At 37.7% G+C, this 20,471-nt stretch overlaps 1 protein-coding gene across 1 annotated transcript; it reads left to right on the forward strand.

Moving 5' to 3' along the window:
* Positions 1-6,303: 6,303 nt before the first annotated feature.
* LOC139725287 (phosphoglucomutase-1-like) lies at positions 6,304-16,376 on the forward strand. The gene is made up of 9 exons (XM_071636375.1): positions 6,304-6,602; positions 7,730-7,892; positions 8,836-8,981; positions 10,921-11,035; positions 11,673-11,863; positions 12,110-12,264; positions 13,042-13,293; positions 14,953-15,145; positions 16,152-16,376. Exons 1-9 carry the CDS (start codon positions 6,360-6,362, stop codon positions 16,374-16,376), a joined length of 1,683 nt encoding a protein of 560 aa, XP_071492476.1. The 5' UTR covers positions 6,304-6,359.
* Positions 16,377-20,471: the final 4,095 nt, after the last annotated feature.

The raw sequence follows: 20,471 nt of genomic DNA on the forward strand, positions 1-20,471 counted from the left end.
GTCTGGAATGACTTTTTAGCAACAACTTGTTTCCAAGATTGTCATATTTCAGGAATGACTTGCTGCCGATCCTGTCTAGTGGTTGTGGTGTTGAAGGTTGGCATTCAAGTGTGTGTTGAAACAAAGAGCACAATTTCAGAAGTCGGTCACTGCTTTTTCTCTTTTGTTTTAATGTCAGTTTTCACACCTGCCTAGTTTTTTTTAATGGGGTTGAGGGGGAAGCACTGCCTAGCGTTATTTATTGTAATACTTCTTTTTGTCACTTACCTGTACTTACTTCAAACAAATGTACTACATTATTAAAACGTGGTCAAAGTTGAAAAACGAAAAGAAGAATAAATGTTTCATGCCAGAGTTGGACTTTTGTCATGGCACTGAAGTGTAGAATGTTCTCAATGTGCAATAGAGAAGGTTTTGGAATTACCCAGAAATATGGTGAAATTGTTAATGGTTTCCAATCATAAATGTGTGGGGGTTTTTTTTCATCAGAATTGGAAACACATGTCAAAGAAAATCAAGTCAAAGTACACGACAAAAGCAATAATTCTTTGATGAACCAAAGTATCAGATAAGGTAGTATAGTTGAGGGATTTTAAATAACAAATCCAGCTACCTGGAGGCACAAACTTACTATTAAAAAGCAAAGTTTGTTGCATTTTTTTTTCTCAAGTTTGTGAAGCAAACATGGATAGTTTGTCATTTGAGTCCTATACGGTGTCAGCATACTGCATGAAATTGTGTGACAAAGGTGAATATTTAACTACTGACCAACCAGTTTGTTCGGCACTGTAACCTTTGCCAAGCTGCTGCTATGCCTATAGCAGACATCGATGTTGTTTCAAAAATAAACCATTCCCTTAAAATTATGAGAATCCCAGATACTTATACACATAACGGACTGGGTTCCAGTTCCAGTGTGCCAGGGGTTAAAGGTCATGAACGTTGTGAGTAAGGGCTTTTTCGTGAACACATTTTGTTTTGAATTGTATCATTACCTTCTAGTATTTTAGGTGATACAATTTATATCAACTACACAACCCCATAATACCACACATTCCATACAGAACTCTTCACCAAGACTTCAGAATTCACCATTTCATAGACTTGTTGATCAAAATGTATAGACACTGAATAACTACAACCAGAGCAATAGATTAGTACTATCCCTGTTCAATTCCCAGTTCGTACTTGTATGTATACGTGTCTACGCAAAGCTGTGTAGTGGAATGCTAGCAACTCACATATACCACTATTTTGTGTGTTCAGTTCTCAGAGTGGGTGTTTAAAGAAGCAGTGGTACTGTAACATTTGTTTTGAATCAAAAGAAATTTAATTTTTAATAATGTTTGTCTTCCTATCAGTTAGTTTATAAAGGCAGCTGTTCACCTGGAGGCTTCACTAACAGTTGAAAACCTTGTTAAAACTGCTTGTTTCATACTAAGTCAAAGTACCTATCAGTACAAGACCATTTACTTGAAGAGTGTACTACCACTTCATATTTTACGTGTGGTGTATCTGTGGATTCTTACTAGTACAGTTGAACTGCAAAAGACATTTGAACAAGACATTTTCTCAATTACGTGGTAAGTTTTTATTTTGTGGTAGGTACTGTAATAGAAAGAAAAATACTGGCATTTTGACATATTTATATACACATTTTGATACAAATGCATTGTTTTACGTGTACAGTAACTGCTCATATAATTTGTTCATGCATGTGTGTTTGATGAATGCTTGGGTCTGCTGACAACAACATACCCATGGTTCATATGCGAACTTGGCATAAATTATGGTAGTGTAACATTAATCTTTCTGTGCAGAACTTCAAAAAATGGTTTTGATATGGATAACTTCTGTTTGTACTTTGTGTATACATGTAATGCTGTTTCTTTGTTTTTCAATATGTGTGTCTACAAATTGATGTAATGCATTGGATTTTGTTACTCTTTAACCCATTGAAGATGAGTCCCGAGTATATTCGGGCAGGTGTCTGTAGGAAATGCCTGTTGTAGTAAAATTAGTCTGCAAGTTCATCAGTTCTGTTTATATGCATGTTGTTGCTAATTCTCCATATCACAGAATGGAATAAGTCAGCCCAGAATATTTATACCATTGTACACACATAAATGGCATTGTGTCACACTTAATGTTACACAAGAATGGGTGGGTTGTATGTGCACTTTTGTATTTTATATAGCATCCATCCAGTAAAATGCTACTTTATGTTACTCATGTTAATTTTAGTTATATTGGATTGTTTTTGTATTTATTTTGTACTGTTTGTTTGTTTCTTTTTTTCATCAAAGCTGATGACAGAGTCAGAAAACACGTTTCTACCTTATCTGAAATAAATGATTCATGAAGTCACAAGAGGTTTCCTTACACTGTATATCCATGTCAACCAAAAGTTTGCTCAGACATGAACGTAATGCAGGTGTATGTGCTGATACAGATCTTGGCTGAATAGAACAAAATTCAGATCGTGCCTGCAAGTGATATGGAGAATTAGAATTGAAAGCTTATATATGAAGATATGCTTCCGAAAATAGCAATGCAAACATGTACTCTTCATATCATGTGTTGTCATTTTTTAATCTATTAATATTAAAGTGAAGATAAATCTAAAGCTGATGGCCACTTGGCGTGGTGGCGTCCTTTTGATCATGATGCCCAGTAGGTCTGTACTCCATATGTTACAACTAATGCACAATTCTGAGATCAGTAGCAGTGCTGAATATAAAGAGGGCCTGGCCAACTAGGTTTTCAGCTTATGAGCGCTTTGAAGCCTGCACGCTGCCATTGATCAATAGCTGGTCACATGATCTACCAAACAGAGTGCATATGCAGTGCTTGCTTTAACCTGTTGAAGACGAGTCCCTAGTATACTCGGGCAGGTGTATATGGGAAATGCATGTTGTAGCAATATCAGCCCGTCCTCAACAGGATAATTACGACATCTGAGCCTACACGCTAACCCTATTACGCACAATGATCTGAGTAATGGCACTCATTGTCGGCAGTTGGCCAGACTCTCTCTATAATATGGCACTGGTCAGTAGGAATTGTGTGCATAAAGTACTGTAGAATTTATTGTAACCCATGAGGCAAAACTGAGTAGATTTAGACTAATTTCCATAGTTACCGCACATACACTATTCGCTACTGATGCACGTAAAGACATGTGCATCACCTGTTTCGTAGAACAGGGGACAATTAGCAGCATTATTTTTTTTTCTTTAACTAGAAATCCAATTTGGATCATGTAACCTGATGGCAAATTTACTGGTACTCAATGTAGTTTCTCTTGGCTTACCATAGAGAGTAAATTTATTGGATGCATAATTTACTAGCTAGCCACAAGGTATCTCTGAGTGCACAAATGCTTGCGACTGTGCACATCTTACAAGTGCGTGATATCACAGTGACTATCGTCAGTGGGGCAACGTGCAGCCAGCTAAAAATCAACACACAATTCTCGACCTTTGAGACTGCAGGATTTTCCTTACATGTTCTACAGTATACAGCTGTATGTTATATCCAAAACAAAACAATGAGGTAGTTTGTAATAATATTGAAAACAAAACAGTTGGTAGTTTGTATCACCGAAAGAAAACAAATGATATTTTTCTTCAGGACCAAAGAAAATATTTTTTTTTTTAGTATTTCTTTTCTCTTTGTACCACGTTGCCACTATATAGCCTGCCTAGCTGAAATCCTTTTTCTTATTTTGTAGCTGATGGCCAGACCATTTTTGTTGATTTCTTTGTTAAGAGTTTGTAGATAAAGGGTAAACAGAATGTATGGAAATATTTGACTTTAGTGTCTATTTATATCTGTTGTATATAAACATTAATATGATCATTCTGGATGCCAGTCATGCTGAATGCATTGTTGACACAGGCGTACTGGTAGTATTCTATCCACCTGCTGCACGTGATCTGTAGTAGACAGTCTGATTTTTGATACAATGCATTTATTATCCCTGCCAGTTGGAGTCTAGTTAGGACTAATCCTGAACAGGATTCTTCTTTTTGTTTGATGCGAACACAAACATGTGGTATAATAACATGACATGTAAGGAAAGGGAAATATTTTTTATGTTCCCCCCTTTTTTAGCCATGTCTGATAGAATCAGACATCAAACTAGAATAAATGACTGAGGGTTGTAGGAACAATATGTCTGTTTTTTTTTTCCTCCAATGTTAACTGATATTTCTCATTTTGACATGTATTTTTCTCATGATAACATTATTTTTGTGTGTGGTGATGAAATTATTTGTCTCTAGAGCTTGCTGGCCCAAAGAAGGGGGAAATGAGGGGGGGGGGGAACGAGTGAAGAGAGAGAAAGAGAGATGGACAAATTGAGTACTAGAGGGAGAGAGAAACATCAGAGGGAGAGAGAAATATCAGAGGGAGAAGAGAGAGGAGAGAGAGAGAGAGAGGGGGAGAGATAGAAGAGAGACAAGGAATGACAGTAGTGCATAAATTATGGTGTTTTATATACATCTTCTTTCTCCCCCTTTTGCTTTGTTTTCCACACCTGAAAGTAGAAGTAAAATCAATAGTTGAAAAAGAGAATAGGGTATGCTCTTCAACTACACTGTCGATTGTTCATTAGATTGTTCATCTAAATTAGTGATGACTGTAGCTGATAATACTTGGCATTCTTTGAAAACACATCAATGTAAATTCAATCAACTTTTGACCTGTTGTAGAAAACTGTAGAAGACTGATCCACACAGGTAAAAAAAAAAAAAGACGAAATAAAATCCCTCTGGGTTGATGCAGCACCCAGTGATATGCAATGGATTTGACCTGAAAGAGGTTGACTTTTTATGACTAATTCGTTCTTATTTCATTTGACAAATGATATTGTATGCGAACATTTACATCCTGTTGCAATAAAATCTTCATGAAATGATAGTAAACCTACTCCTTTGTTTTCGTTGAAATGTTTGGTGTTCTAGTGATTTTTTTTTTCAAATGTAAAGAATACTGTTAAAAATCCTATTGGTGGAATTTTAGAGATGCAAAAGTATAAAGGAAGTGTTTTTCATCCTTTCCCCATGGACACTGAAACTCCCATGGATCTTGTATGACGATGCAAGGTGTGGTTAACTTCTGGTCCCCACCACTCTCAATTTTGAATTACAGTGCACTCCCGTTACAACGAACACGGTTATAACGAAATTTCGTTACAACGAAGTAAATCTTCTGGTCCCAAAATTATCACCATTAAAGTCTATGGTACAAAATTCGCTTATAACGAACACAGTTATAGCGAAATTTCTGTTATAACGAAGTCTTTTCTGAGCGCCACAGACAAAGAAAAACAAAAGAAATGTGCTCCGTTATAACGAAATGCGAATTGCTTTCGAAAATACCTAGCGGAACAAGCATTTATAGCGTCTGCATGGGTGAACGCTTCACACCACTGTGTGTTCGCTCCTTGTGTCATGCACAGATTCTGAAGGGAACTTGCGTTTATTATTGTGATACAGTTATCCCATCACATTTCATATGGCTTTCCAGTGTATGATGAGTATTCGGCAAACAGAATATGATATATATATATATATACACGTGGTCTCCTTGTTTTCGTTATGTATTGTATTTGTTCGGTTATAACGAAAGAAAACTGCCGGTCCCGAGCATTTCATTATAACGGGAGTGCACTGTACTGTAAAAGTGGGAATTTTCGTGGTGTTGAAATTTTCGCGCATTTCGCGCAACCATGCACACACTAGCGCGAAAATAAAAACATGCAAATATTTTTGCTTGCCATATGTTCCTATACTTAGTGTCTTGATTCCGCGGAAATAAAAACATGCAAAACTCCTCCTACCCGGCCAAGCGCGAAAGATTAGTCACGCGAAAATAACCACTTTTACAGTACGGTACACTTTACATGTACTACCTGGTATTTGTCCTTCAAGAATTTTTTTCTTTTTCATTATTTTTGGATTAACGGAACCGTCTTCATTTGCAGATTTATTTAGCCATTTTTTTTTCTAATACGTGTATCCGGATTGACCCTTCACCTTCAATTTTCGAACAATCTTATCTTTGGAATAACGAACTGTATTCACTGAACTCTTACAGAGATAAGTGACAGCATCAAACGAACTTTCGAAATTACGGACCTTCGGAACGAATACGGAAAACGGAATGACAATTTAGCGATGCCCAGCTGCACTCCATAGTCTTTGTACGATTTGCGACTGTCCATCTCTCGCGTTCCATACACGAGTCCTCCCGCTGTCTACGTGACTGACCCAGCGCAGTTGCGAAAATCTTGCAAGACTTGTTGGTGTCAAATTTGTCCCATTTCCTTACCTCTACCTAGATTTTAAGCAAAAATGGCGTACACGTCAGAGGTTGTATCTACGACCCCATTCCCTGGACAGAAACCTGGAACCAGTGGCCTTCGGAAACCGACGGGCACTTTCCAGACGCCCAACTACACGGAGAATTTTGTCCAGAGCACGCTGGCGGCTATCGGGGACAAGCTCTCGGGGGCTACCCTGGTAGTGGGCGGGGACGGCCGATTCTTCATGCGGGAGGCAGTCGGTCTGATAGTGCAGATTGCCGCAGCGAACGGGGTAGGTAACCAAGCCATTGATTAATGTGTTTCTGGCCTAATCGTAAAATAATGTCACCTCTCATTCCATGGAAGTCTCTCCACTGTGTAGTACCTAAGCCCAATAGATCCTACTGCAAGTCAGTGGAGCTGGGCAAGCGTACGTTTCTGCTGAGCTCTTGAGAGAGACACCACACGCATGCTGTATGTAGGTGGGGTCATGGATGCACTGCCACTGACAAAATGAATGACATGCAGTAAACTGAAAGGAATGCTGGTGACCAACATTGCTGATAAAAACCAATGATACCACGTTTTTTGTACTTTCTCTTTGTGTGCAGATTTGTGGAGGGGGTAACCAAAGTGGGAAAATATGTGTAATATGAAGAAAAAGGTGTAGACCCTATGATGAGCATGATGAAAGAACTTGTTTGGTCTAACAATAATAGCATGTCAATTTATTGTGATTGATTGATTGATTCATTCATTCATTCATTCATTCATTCATTCATTCATTCATTCATTCATTCATTCATTCATTCATTCATTCATTCATTCATTCATTCATTCATTCATTCATTCATTCATTCATTCATTCATTCATTCATATTCAGATGACAACATAGGCGGGTCAGGATTTAACGATATATTATTGTTGTTTACCATCATCAAATGCACATCTTTTGTGTCCCACCACGGCCTAATTCCTATGTTCGTGCACAAATTTTCAATTTCTGAAATAAACCTAATTTAGATTCTGCTAACAAGCAGCAACTTCATTTGATCAATTACAAAGTTAAATCACAGTTCTCACTGCTCCAGACAATATCCATATACACAAAACTGCTTTTGAACAGAAAAGATGTCATAACCAAGGCTTGATAGGATACCATGTTTTGTTAATTTCACACTGAAATGGTCATTGTTTGTATGCTATTTCCCCAATTTGATCAGGTTATGATGGCATCAGTTCACACTGTCTATATGTACAACTTTCAAAATTGTTGCACAATTGAACTTTGCAGCATGATAATGAAACAAAAAAAAAAAAAAAATTGAAGACATGCTCAAGTGAGTAGGATCTGCAGTCATAGTAATTAATGCCTAAAGCCCTCAGTAAAAATGGGAAATTCTGCTGGCTATTTACAGGTCGGAAAGCTGATCATTGGACAAAATGGACTGCTGTCCACTCCAGCAGTCTCCTGTCTGATTCGCAAACGCCAAGCAGTGGGTGGAATCATCTTGACCGCCAGCCACAACCCAGGGGGACCCAATGGAGACTTTGGCATCAAGTACAACACAAGCAATGGAGGTAAAGTTGCAGACAATACTGGACTGGTGTGACTGGGAATACAGATGTGATGTCTTGAAAGTTGTCCTGGTATTTATCATGTGAAAAGAGTTTCACTTGGGAGTTAAACATGCAGGATGTTACTTGATGTACAAGTAGCTGGATTTTTTCGACCGTCCAGGCCTGCCTGTTTTGTCTAAGGATAATGTTATCATTTTCTTCAGTCCTTTGGCATTGCCAAGGATTTGAGCAGCAGCCCCCTTGAACAGAATTTTTGTTGTCTCCCCCTCCCTTGCCAAGTTGTCTTGTCTTTTAATACACTACATGTATGAATTTCCTACCAGTGGCGATGCTTTTTAGACCACATAGAATCAATTGACATACACTGAAGAAATTTCCTTGAAAGGCTATGTTGTACTATACATTACAAATATTTGGGTTCAAGGATTCTTTTTTCTTTTTGTTCTAGTTCATAGACATACATGTATTCATTGTTTTTCTTGAGATTTGATGAAGAATGGCAATCATCCATGTTTCCATTGAATATTTGTATGGTGTTACTTTCTGTCCTTGTTGTCAGGATATCTTCATCTGGGATGTACATGTATGGTTGAAATGAAGTCAAGATAGTTTGTGTATCATGCAGTTTGCAGTGCTATGCATTCTGGGGTCATGTCACAATGATACATTTATTTGTAATATGTATACTATATGTCTGTGATAGTGATAGCATCTTTGATCATAGTTTGCAAACATTATTGTTCTTCTTGTTGTTTGATTTGGTTGAAGTACCAGTAGTCAGAAAAAATATACTCAAATCATGTACCAAGCAACAACTTGATGTAGTTTATCCATGGAGAAGGTCACAAGCTTATACACTCTGATCCAGGGAAGAAAAAAAAGAACAACGACAACGTTTTTTGCATCCCCTCTAAGTGTTTTGTTTATTTGCTTGTTTTTGAAGGTCCTGCCCCGGAAACAATCACCAACAAGATCTATGAACACAGCGAGAAAATCACAGAGTACAAGATATGCCGTGGACTCCAGGTTGATCTCAATCGCATTGGAACAACAGAATTCAAAGTGGATGGAAGAACTTTCACTGTGGAGGTTAGTATCATGTTGTAAGGTCCATGTTACTAACATCATGCATGTCTATATAGCAGCACAACAATGACAAAAAGCATAACCATTTGTAGCCATATCAGGGCAATTACCCCCCCCCCCCCCCCCCCCCCCCCCCAGGGCAGTTACCCCCGGCTGAATACTTGTTAGTGATATTAAAGGTTAGAGTAAATATTAGGTTTAGGTTTAGGTTTAGGTTTAGGTTTAGGTTTAGAGTTTGGGTTAGGGTTAGGGTTAGGTTTAGGTTCAGGATTTAGGATTAGGGTTAGGGTCAGGGGAAGGGTCTGGGGTTATTGCCCAGGGGGTAACTGCCCTAGACCCTTTGTAGCTACTACACAGATAAAAAGAAAGGAATATTTTGTATGTTATCTTTTAAACAAAGTGGGGGCGGGATGTGAAGGGGGATTATCTGAAATGTTCATGAGAATTTGATTTATTTCATTTTTTTCTTTACTTTCACCTATAGTTGATGAGAAATATCCCACCTGTGCAACTCTGGTCTGCAATTACCAAACATTTGACTTGCCACGTGTTATGAATATAAATTATGCACTTTTGATACCACCTGGCAGATGGAATTGTTGACAGAGAAGTAAAGGTGTGTTTACAGTCATCTATTTACTCTGGTATTATGACATGGTCAAAGAGCAATCTTAGCCATGAGTCTTCTTCATGCTTTATAGCTCTACAAAGTCATTTCTGCTCCTGCAAGGTTTAGATGGCACCTTGTAATGAGATCAGCACTAATTCCCATTTCTCACCTGATTAACCCTGCATGTGTTTTCAGTGCTGATTGGCACAGAAACCCAACAGCATTGTACGCATTGTCAAAAGTTCCTCACGTACAAAAATGGTTAAGGCTAAAGTTCATGTATAATAAGACAGTCTAAACAAATTTATTTGCAGTTTCATGCATGCCTTATGCCTAAAGCAAAGATGGTCAGTAGTTCAGATTCACAAAGACACCACAGCCAGTTTTGAGGTTATTTGATACTTTGACTGTTTCCCATATTGATGCCATCTCCTCTGGCCATTTGAGCAGCATATCCCAAGAGTTTATTCGAGTTTTTAAGGGGAAGTTTTCTAGTAATGATCATGTCTACTGTACCTTCCCTGTCTACCTTGAAAGTTTGCATGGGGTGTAAATTATCAAACAATGTCAGGGCATGTCACCATAAAATAAAAAAAAAGAAGAAAAATACCTGAGTTCAGAAACATAATCAGTCAAAAAGAGGGTAAACTTGAATATGAAATATTGATGTCCAGAATTTGTAAGGGTTTTGAAAGACAGCAGAATTTTACATTAAATATCAGGATTTAAAAAAAGGTAATTTATTCTGCATAATGAAGTTTGCATCATATTAATCCCTTCCCCTCACCCCCCCCCCCCCAAAAAAAAAACCCAATGGAGAAAAAAGGGGAAATAGCTATAACCAATTTATCGGTCCATGGTAACATGAAGTGGAATAGATAGAGTGAGCATTCAAAGTCTGCTTTTAGAGTTTTTATTCTCACTTTGCACTGAAGATTTTAGGAACTGTAGTTAAACTTGCAGCAATGATAATATCTTTATTATTCTGTATACCAGTAGTCCACATAAACAAGTAATATACCTTGTAGCTTACAACATATTCTCAACAATTCAAGAAATTCTTCAGTTGAGATGTTTTCATTGCAACTGATAGACAAATTGCCCTACATCGACATAAATAAGCACTGAATTGATCAGTGTTTTAGTAGTAGATTTTTTATCATGGCTACTACTAAAACACTGATCATTTCAGTGCTTATTTACGTCGATGTAGGGCAATTTGTCAATCAGTTGCAATATTCTCAACAACTTTTTCTTTCATTTCTAACAACAAATTTTCAACAACTTTCTCTTTCATTTCTACTCTTCTTCCATTCCAATGTTTGATTCCAGGTGACGGACTCTGTAGATGACTACCTCAATCTGATGAAAGATATCTTTGACTTTGCAGCCATCAAGAAACTCTTGGACGGAGGCTTGAAAGTGGTCATCAATGCCATGCATGGAGGTGGGTATGACATGAATCTTGTGAGCCTGCTACTCCATTCTACAGTGTAGAGATAATTGCTGTGCTATTGCATTAAATCAGTTTGGGTTAGATTAACGTTGAGAGTTTCATTCTCTGCTTCATGTTTACAAATTGTCAATGCATTCATGATTATCTGTGATGGTGCAATTATGGTAACTAAATAAGCGAGGTGGGCTTAGAGTGGTAGACATGATCAACTTGCTTGTGATATATCTACGAGTGTATGTAGATTTGATAAAGTGTGGGTGCAGAATGCACACACTGAATTAACATGCAGCTGTTAAATGTACAGGTTGTAATCATACAGTGTGTCCAGACAAAGAGAATTTTGTTGTTGTTGTTATTTTGATTTTTAAGGCCCGTGTCATTCAATTGTGAATATTTACGCCTAAAACATCAAATTTGTAAACTGGTATCTTGTTTTCATTTGAAGAAAGCAAAATCACTTCAAGAAGGGAGAGAGAAAAAAAAACTATGCTGCATTATTGCCACAATTTTGGAGATTCCTAACAGACTGTCATTACACGTCGTGGACCGTTTCATCATCAGTTAGAGTACGTAGCCTAAGCCCAAGTCTTGACCACTTATTTTACCTCTGTACCCTTGTGTCTGTCAGTGATGGGACCGTATGTCAAGCGAGTCTTCCATCAGGAGCTAGGGGTGGAACTTGACTCCTGTCTGAACTGTGACCCCAGCGAGGACTTTGGAGGTCATCACCCCGACCCAAATTTGACCTACGCAGCTGACCTTGTTGACCTCATGAAGAAGGGCACCTATGGATTTGGTGCTGCATTTGATGGAGATGGGGTGAGAATGTTTGACCCTCATAATACATTTTAAGCCCTTATTAATTAGAAGGTGCTCTAAATTTGCTAGTATTATATTAGAAGACATATACTCTGTGTATATTGTGCAAGGGGTTACCATGGCAACCGCAGTTTATCATCCAAAACCTTTTTTTGTCACAAAGGGACATATCCAGGGTATTGCCGTAATTATTTGTAGTCGTACTTCTAGTCATCATTGTTGTGTTGTTGTTATTGCGTTGTGCAGGATCGAAACATGCTGCTTGGTCAGAATGCCTTCTTTGTGAATCCCAGTGACTCTGTGGCGGTCATCTCGGCCAATGCCGCCTGCATCCCATACTTCCAGAGGAAACCAGTGGCTGGCTTGGCCAGGAGTATGCCTACTAGTGGAGCTATGGATAGGTAGGCACAGGGGAACATCACAGCTTAGCTCCATGTACTGAGATGAGCTGAAGTGTTTTAGAAGATGATCAGACTTGAAATAGATATTGTGTACATCATTTATTTTGTGAGCATGTGATTTCATGAATTTGGACTTGTAAGAGGACTACAGGATTGTTTGAATATGGTATAGGAATTAAAAATATGTATTATCCCTTGCCAAGAGAAAAGTTAGCTTTTTCTCACCTTTCGTAAAGACAAGTGTTGTTCGAAGCAATATTTGGCTTCCTGTTAAATTTGGAAATATCTGTTGACTTTGTAAAATAAAGACTGTGCGAAACTTAGCTCTGGTGTAAACAGAAGGTTTGATGTTCAATCTAATTAGTATTTTTTTCATGACATGCTGTGTCCCTCAAGAAAAATCATGTACAATGTTTTTATTCTCCTTGTAAAATGAATTCTGCTTGAATTCCTTTCATACCCATTATCAAGCAGATTATAGGGCCTATAGATTGAGATACCTTTGAGAAATTTAAACTTTATATTTTGTTTTGATTTCTAGTACCTCTCTTGACCCTTTATCAGTCAGTGAGTTAGAATAATGCTTAGTTTTCATTGATTTTCTATGTTTTGCATCGGATATTGAGATTGGCAGGGTATGTGTATTGATCAGAAATGTGTCATTCCCCTTGCTAAGAGCAATCTTTGTTTCTCATTGCAAGTATGCTCTGGTTTGGAGTCTACAGGCCTGATCTGTGTTGTTATCATTGTAACAGTACTGTTTCCACGTGTTTCTAGGGTTGCTTCCATCGACGGGGTCAAGATGTACGAGGTGCCCACGGGCTGGAAGTTCTTTGGGAACCTGATGGACGCCGGCCGCCTGTCCATCTGCGGGGAGGAGAGCTTTGGGACCGGGTCGGACCACATCCGGGAGAAGGACGGCATGTGGGCGGTGCTGGCCTGGCTGTCCATCCTGGCCTCCCGGGGCCAGAGCATGGAGCAGGTGCTACAGGACCACTGGAGGAAGTACGGCCGCAACTTCTTCACCAGGTGGGTATGCAGCAGGCGCAGACCGAAAATTCCAGCAAGCTTGATGGAGTACCTATCAGACGTGACTTGCTCATCTTATCACTGTTCATTAAAGGACAAGTTCACCTTCATAAACATAAGGATTGAGAAAATGCAACAATGTTAGTAGAACACATCAGTGAAAGTTTGAGGAAAATTGGACAATCGATGCAAAAGTTATGAATTTTTTAAATTTTTGTCTTGGAACCGCTGGATGAGGAGACTACTACAGCTTGTGAGTCATATGCGTACAACAGTATAAAGAAAATGTAAAAGAAAATTCAACATATTTTCACTTTTTTCGCATAATGAAAGAGCACTTGACTTGCCTCTTTCTAAAGGCAGGGGGAATAATATTACCCATAACATTTGCAGAGACTCCAACTCTCCCGTTTTCGACGGGAGATCTCCCGCCGAAAGCCCATTTTTGCACAATCTCCCGTTCTCCCGTTTGAGATTTGATTTCTCCCGCCCTGGCTCTGTGTCTCCCGGTGGAAAGCATTTCTTACTTATTTCTATCGTATGTTGAAAAAATAAGCCTTAGATAGCACCAGAGAACATCTAGAATCCTAGGACTTCGCGCTTCGCACACATCAACTTGGAGTCTCCCGTTTGCTAGGGGTTTCGGGCGGGAGAATCTCCAGATCAGAAGGTGCTTGGGGTTGGAGTCTCTGCATTTGTCGGTAACGAGTCAGGGGAATGTATACTTTTTTCAACAGATGGAATTTTGTGAAATTCTCTTTATATTTTCCTTATATTGTTGTACGCATGTGACATCTAAGTTATTCATACACTGCAGTAGTCTTCTCATCCAGCGGGTACTGCACAAAAACTTCAAAAATTCATAACTTTTGAACGGATTGTCTGATTTTCCTCAAACTTTCTATGATGTGTTCTACTAATATTGCTACATTCTCTCAATCCTTATGTTTATGAAGGTGAACTTGTCCTTTAAACATTGACCCTAATTTTGGTTGCTACGGCCGTGATTGTTATATTGTGGGCCATTTGTGACCATATACTGTATGCCCATTTTATCAAGATTTGCCAACAGTATTGCTGCCAACTATCATTACCTTGGTGTCAGTAAAGTAATGACCGATCAGCTCTAAACAGTTAATCATTGAATTGGTAACTGCAATTATTATTAGTTGTAAATAACTGTAACTTGCCAAGTTCTTTCATTAGCATTTGGTTAATTGTATTTCAAACCAGACTGTAATACAGTGCACTCTTATTATAAAGAACGCAGTTTTAACGAAATTGTGGATACAACAAAGTAAAATTTTGGGTCCAAATTATCATGTAGGTATCTTTATACACTTTATTTGTTCGGATGTAATGAAATTACGATATAACAAAAGAAAACTTCCATTCCCATCAACTTTGCTATAACGTAGTCACCTGTATAAGTTCATAAAGCACCTACATACAGACTAAATGATATGACAGAACAGTGGAAAAAACAATAGAAAGACTACCAGTATACAGTGGGAATTAGGAGGGTTATAGAATCCCTTTTAGGATGGTTTCTTGAATCCCTGGCCATGAATAGAATATCTCTGCCACTTAGTGAAGAAAGCATTGAGAAAAGAACAGTGTGCCTATATTAAGTATTAATGATAATTCTCTATCACATAGATGGGATTTTGAAGGTGTTCCTGATGAACCCGCCACTAAATGGATGGAGAACCTACGGGACATGGTCTCTGCAGAAAAGGTCAAGGACCTCGTCGGAAAATCCTTCTCCAAGGGAGGCAAGACATTCACCGTTTCCGAGGCTGATGACTACCGCTACACAGACCCTATTGAGAATAGACTTACCACCAAACAGGTACTTTGTACATGTATATATCTCACTGATCAGGAGGATGAATGAATATTTCCTTGAATCTTGGGAAAGACCATCCAATGGAACCACCTCAAGAAGGGGAACATACTGAACAGAAAGATACAAAGGGAATGCACTATTTAACGGTTTATTGCCATTGGGTCTAATATTAGATGGTCTACTTCCCAGTCCATCAAACACCACTACGGCTAAGCTCATTTGGTCTACTATCAATTTTGTCTGATGCCCGTTTGGTCTAATCCTCACTTGATCTAATGTCCAGTTTGGGTAATTATCATTTTGTCTAATGACCAGATGGTCTAATTGCAATTTTGACTCCTTGGATTTGTTTTCCATTTTGTCCAATAAACTGTCGGTATTAGATGAAATGGGCATAGCCCATCTGGAAGTAGACCAACTGGTAATTAGGCTAAGTAGCAATTGGACTAAATGGTCATTAGACAAACTGGTTGTAGATGAAACAGGATTAGGCCATGTGGGTTGAGACTACATGGCTATTAGACGAAGTGGAAGTAGACAAGCGATAGATCACCTATTTAACAGGAAAAAAAGAAGAAGAAATATATACCGAAAAATATGAAATGAATCTTATTTCTGATTGTACAATCTAATCCTATTTCTAATCATGCAATCTGTAATAATATGGTATTTTGAAACCTCAATTTTCCACCTGTAAACTTTACATTATTTCAAGTCCAATACTAATGAAACTTTATTGTCCTGTGTATGTGATTTGAGTGTAGCTATCATTGTAAACTTTATTGATGTTATCATTCATTTCAGGCATGTCAGGTATTCTTGATTGAAACTGTAAGCTGGATGCATTTTGCTAAAGTCTTGCAATAGTAATAGACATCACTAAATTATGCAAATGCATAGCATACAATAACAACTCTACTTTTACAGTAAAGAGTTTGCAAGTTTCATATGGCAAGTATCAGATCCATTATGAATATTGATGATTATATCTGTTTTCTTACGCTCACAGGGTGTACGGATAATCTTTGATGACGGATCACGGGCAATCTTTCGTCTGAGCGGCACAAGTAGCCAGGGCAAAACGGTGAGGATGTACATCGACAGCTTCGAGTCCGACCAATCAAAGTACGGCATGGACTCACAGGAAGCGTTGCGCCCTCTGGTGGAAATTGCCCTCGAAGTGTCACGGTTCAAAGAAACGACAGGTGTAGAGAAGCCTACTGTTATAACATGAAGACAAACATTATTTAGCATAACTTTATAGTCTGAATTTAAATATCTCATGAGATAGCTTTATAGAAGAGTGTATTATTATGTTTTGCATGACCAGTATTTTCAATACAAAGTATTATATACTTATGTCACTAATCTTTCCATTTGAATTTGGGAAACTTTGAAGACTGCCCTCTAAGTCCTAGCAGCTTCTAAAAGGAATTAAAAGTAACTCATCCCACCACGTCAGAAGCACAAAGATAAGAGATTATTAACGATTCAATCATCGCCTTAAATTCAGACTTTGGACCTGTATCCTGGAGAGAGTCAGTTGTATGAAAGAATGGCGAAGATTGTAACCAGACGGCTACCAAGCTTATGGCTACTAATCGTAACTCTAGATCTGCTTGTGAATCTATGTCAATGTGTGGCATCATTTCCATGAGCAGTGCATTCATTACTTGCGTCTGGGCCCCATGTTTGTATTAAAAGCACTTTACAGTAATTGCAAATACCAAAAATTGCAGTAACTATGGCAACAGCTGTGCAGCAACCATTCGACCTTCAACATCAAAGTCGTTTGCAGGGGTAATTGCAAGTATTTTAACTGGCATTGATTGCAAACCTGTCTCTTGAGCCTCAAAGCCACCCAGTTTAGATAGATTTTAACTTGCTATAACATGATTCTGTGACAGGGCGCCCTCACAGCAGTTTTATCGCCAGATGTAGCGAGTCAAAATCTATCTCAACAAGACCAAGAAAATATCTTTATAAAAATAACTCGACAGAAGAAATGATAAGAATAGGAAAATGTTTCCTATCCTAGTGGAACTTTGTTAGCCAGGGACTGAATTCTTTGTTTACCTTTCCTGCAACACACAAAACTTTTGTTCTTTTTTCCACATTCAGAGCTTCCAAATTCTCTTGTCTCTCTTTAGGTATCACTTTATGGAACTCTGAGAGACTTGTCGTTCTGCACTTCATTCGTAATTGAAATTCTCTGTGTTGTGATTTTGATAACAATGTAATACTAATAGAGAGGCTTCATGTTAGTATTCACCAGTGGACAATCCTATAGTTTGTAGAGGACGGAAGAGTTCTTGTGTGACAAGTCAGTCATGCCAAAATGTTAATATTTATTTATGATCATGGTAAATTCAGTCATTTTAGTAGGGAACTGCTGAATATTACGTACTAAATGTCAAAAGTTACCGAGTGTAACCTTTTACTCTTTCATGTAAATCATGTTTAATGAAGAAAATTAAATCCCCTGTAATAGACAATGAGTGCAGGTCCAAGACATTTTAATTTCTTCTTCCCCCACCTCATTTTCATGAAAGAGTTGTAAAGGAAAACCCCAGAACAAGTCACAATAATCAGCAAAGGGAATTATAATCATCATCATCATCCAAAAGGGATATTGTTTTTAGATTGTTTGTAGTTGTCCTTTCTTTGCTGAAGGTGGTGGTTTATGAAAACATGACTTTTGGTGAAGATGTTTGACTCAAAAGTCACCATGTTTTGGGGAAGCCTACATAGCATCAAATGCTATCAAATTTCCTCCCCCCCCCCCCATTTTCTCTCACCTGTTTGCTGACAAAATGTCAACCTCTTTTTATTCATGTTTGTCTCAATTCCTGTTCTGTTTTTGTTTTTACTCTATGTAATAAGTCAAATCTTGTACTCATGCACCCAATGTAAGAAATGATACTTCCTAAAGACAAAAGTACTAGAGGAACTTCTGATATAATTTGTGAGTTTTAACTTTCTAATGCCAGTCTCAAAACTGCTTGTAATGGAAAGAAAAAAAAAGAAAGAAAGTAATATTAAAAAAAAAAAACTTTACCTTGTGATTCTCTTGACCTTGAGAGTTTTATATTCAATTGTACCAAGTTATATGTGCTGTATGATTTTTTTTTTTTTTTAGCCTGGCCAGTATTCTGATGAAAATAATCATGTTGGAAAAAGTGAGAATATATGATTTTTCATTGTTATCATTATAACTGTATTTGCTATGATTATCATTTTATAATTCTCAACAAATGAAGAATGTATCACTTTCTGTATGGGTGACTTTATAATTCCCACCAAACTCCATTGAGAAGTATAGTATTCTTGTGTTGTTGGATGTATTTAATAATATGGAAGAGTCCTTGGAGAGCAAAATGCTGAAAGTGCCAATTTTGATCTGCTGGATAAGGTCATCTGTCAAAGTTAGGAGCCCTCGTGTGGCAAGACCTTGCCAATGTCACCAGAATATATCTCCGAGATGTCTAATTTGTCATCATACATGTGTACTTGAGATGTCGTCTAGTCTTTGTGACATAAATGAGTCCAATTTGGGTTCTACTCTGTTGTCGGAGTTGAAATGTGGTAATGGGCTATCAGGAGTAAGTGGCAAAAAGTCGTATGAACCCAATATTGATTTTGACCTCTCTACCGTGTTTCACAAATGAGAACTTCTCTCCTTTATCCCTTGAGCAGAGATACTACCATAAGTTCATCGATGGTATGAAGTGAGTTTAGGCTGAACATGAAAATTGCCACATATAACAATAGAAAAGTGAGTCTGAGAATGTTTTTCACGTTTAACAAAAAGTGGAGAATACTGGCGTGTGTTCTGAATTTCAACAAATTCAGAGATGCACAATAGTGTAGGGACTAAATGCAGAAAGTGCCAAATAAATTAGTTTCATCTATGTGGAAGGAAAGTACCAAGGAGTGTTATTGATTTTGAGTGTTTACTTTTAAAAGGCCCTCACTCAACCATTAAGTTGCAGTGTTGTGAGTTTTCCTTGACTTTGCAGTTTTAGTGCAAACCTGTCTAGAAATATCGCAATATGATAGTACTTTAGAACCCTGTGTGGCACAGCACATTAAATTATGGCATCTTCTCAGCACTAGAACACTTGGATAGATCTATCCATTTTTTATCGATAAAACATGTTTTTGTCCGTTTATGAATGTAGAGGAGGGGAGGGGAGGTTGAAATGCTGAAATGTTAATGTCTGGAATAAAATCACATGCTTCATGATTGGATATGACATGTTTGTACATCAATGAATATTGTATGTATAATTCTGGACAATCTTATTATTTCAAGAGGAATCAATTATTCCCTCCAAGGAGTTTAATTTAGAAAGAGAAGCAACTGGAAAATATCTTCCTAACCAGCAAACAAATGTACAACTTTTTATTTTCAGTTAAAGTAACGTATTGGTGATAGCATTTTCCCTTGGTATATTTTGGCCACAGTGGACAATTTCATAGCTGGTCATTACTATTGCATTGAATGATGTGCTATTATGGTCACTGTTGGGCACTAATGTGGACAAATGCATTTCTCTATTTAAAAAAAAATAAATCTTTATTCAAAGTACTGTCAGATGAGTGTAAGCAGTACAATATCATGTGTGGTGAAATTATTTGATAATGGTGATACAAGCAAATTCTGATACACAGCATTCAAAAAGAAAAATCATAGCTGTATTCCTTATAATATTTACATGTATGTCCCATCCAAGATTTATTCAGATGTCTTAATTGCACATGCGTAACATGAAGTATTTAAAATGTCATCCTAGCTACTAATAATGCTTTATAGGTGCATCAAATGTATATATTGTTACATGTCTTGATGCATACAGACTTAAAAAAATAATAAACATGTTGCAGGAGTACTGCAGGGATGCAATAGTGGACCATGTTGTGTATGTACGAAATTGCATCGAGGTTTATTCCCGATCTCAGAAAACAACTTGGTCCTTGAGGTTTTGGTAATGAAATATTCAATTTACTCAAATTTCTGCCCAAATCCACACCAGCTGCATCAATATTTTTGATGGATATTGCCTCATTTTAATCCAGTTTACTTATTTTTTGTTTTGTTTTGTGCCTACAATTCATAACTGACAACAGTTTAACTTGTGTGCGTTCTGGAAAACTCCATCCATACATCATTAATCTGAGAGTGCAGAAGTAAGTGAAAGAAAAGAAAAGGTCAGCAAATTGCTCAAGATTGTACAGTACTAACTTTTCCTCTTCAATGCTATCATATGGTGCAAGCTGACTGTGTAAGGATCTGCCAAACACACCACACTGAATACTGTACAACTCA

This window comes from Diadema antillarum, unplaced genomic scaffold (genome assembly GCF_040938485.1).
Source record: "Diadema antillarum isolate AM-2024a unplaced genomic scaffold, OU_Dant_1.0 seq00000030_RagTag, whole genome shotgun sequence".
Classification (NCBI taxonomy): Eukaryota; Metazoa; Echinodermata; class Echinoidea; order Diadematoida; family Diadematidae; genus Diadema; species Diadema antillarum.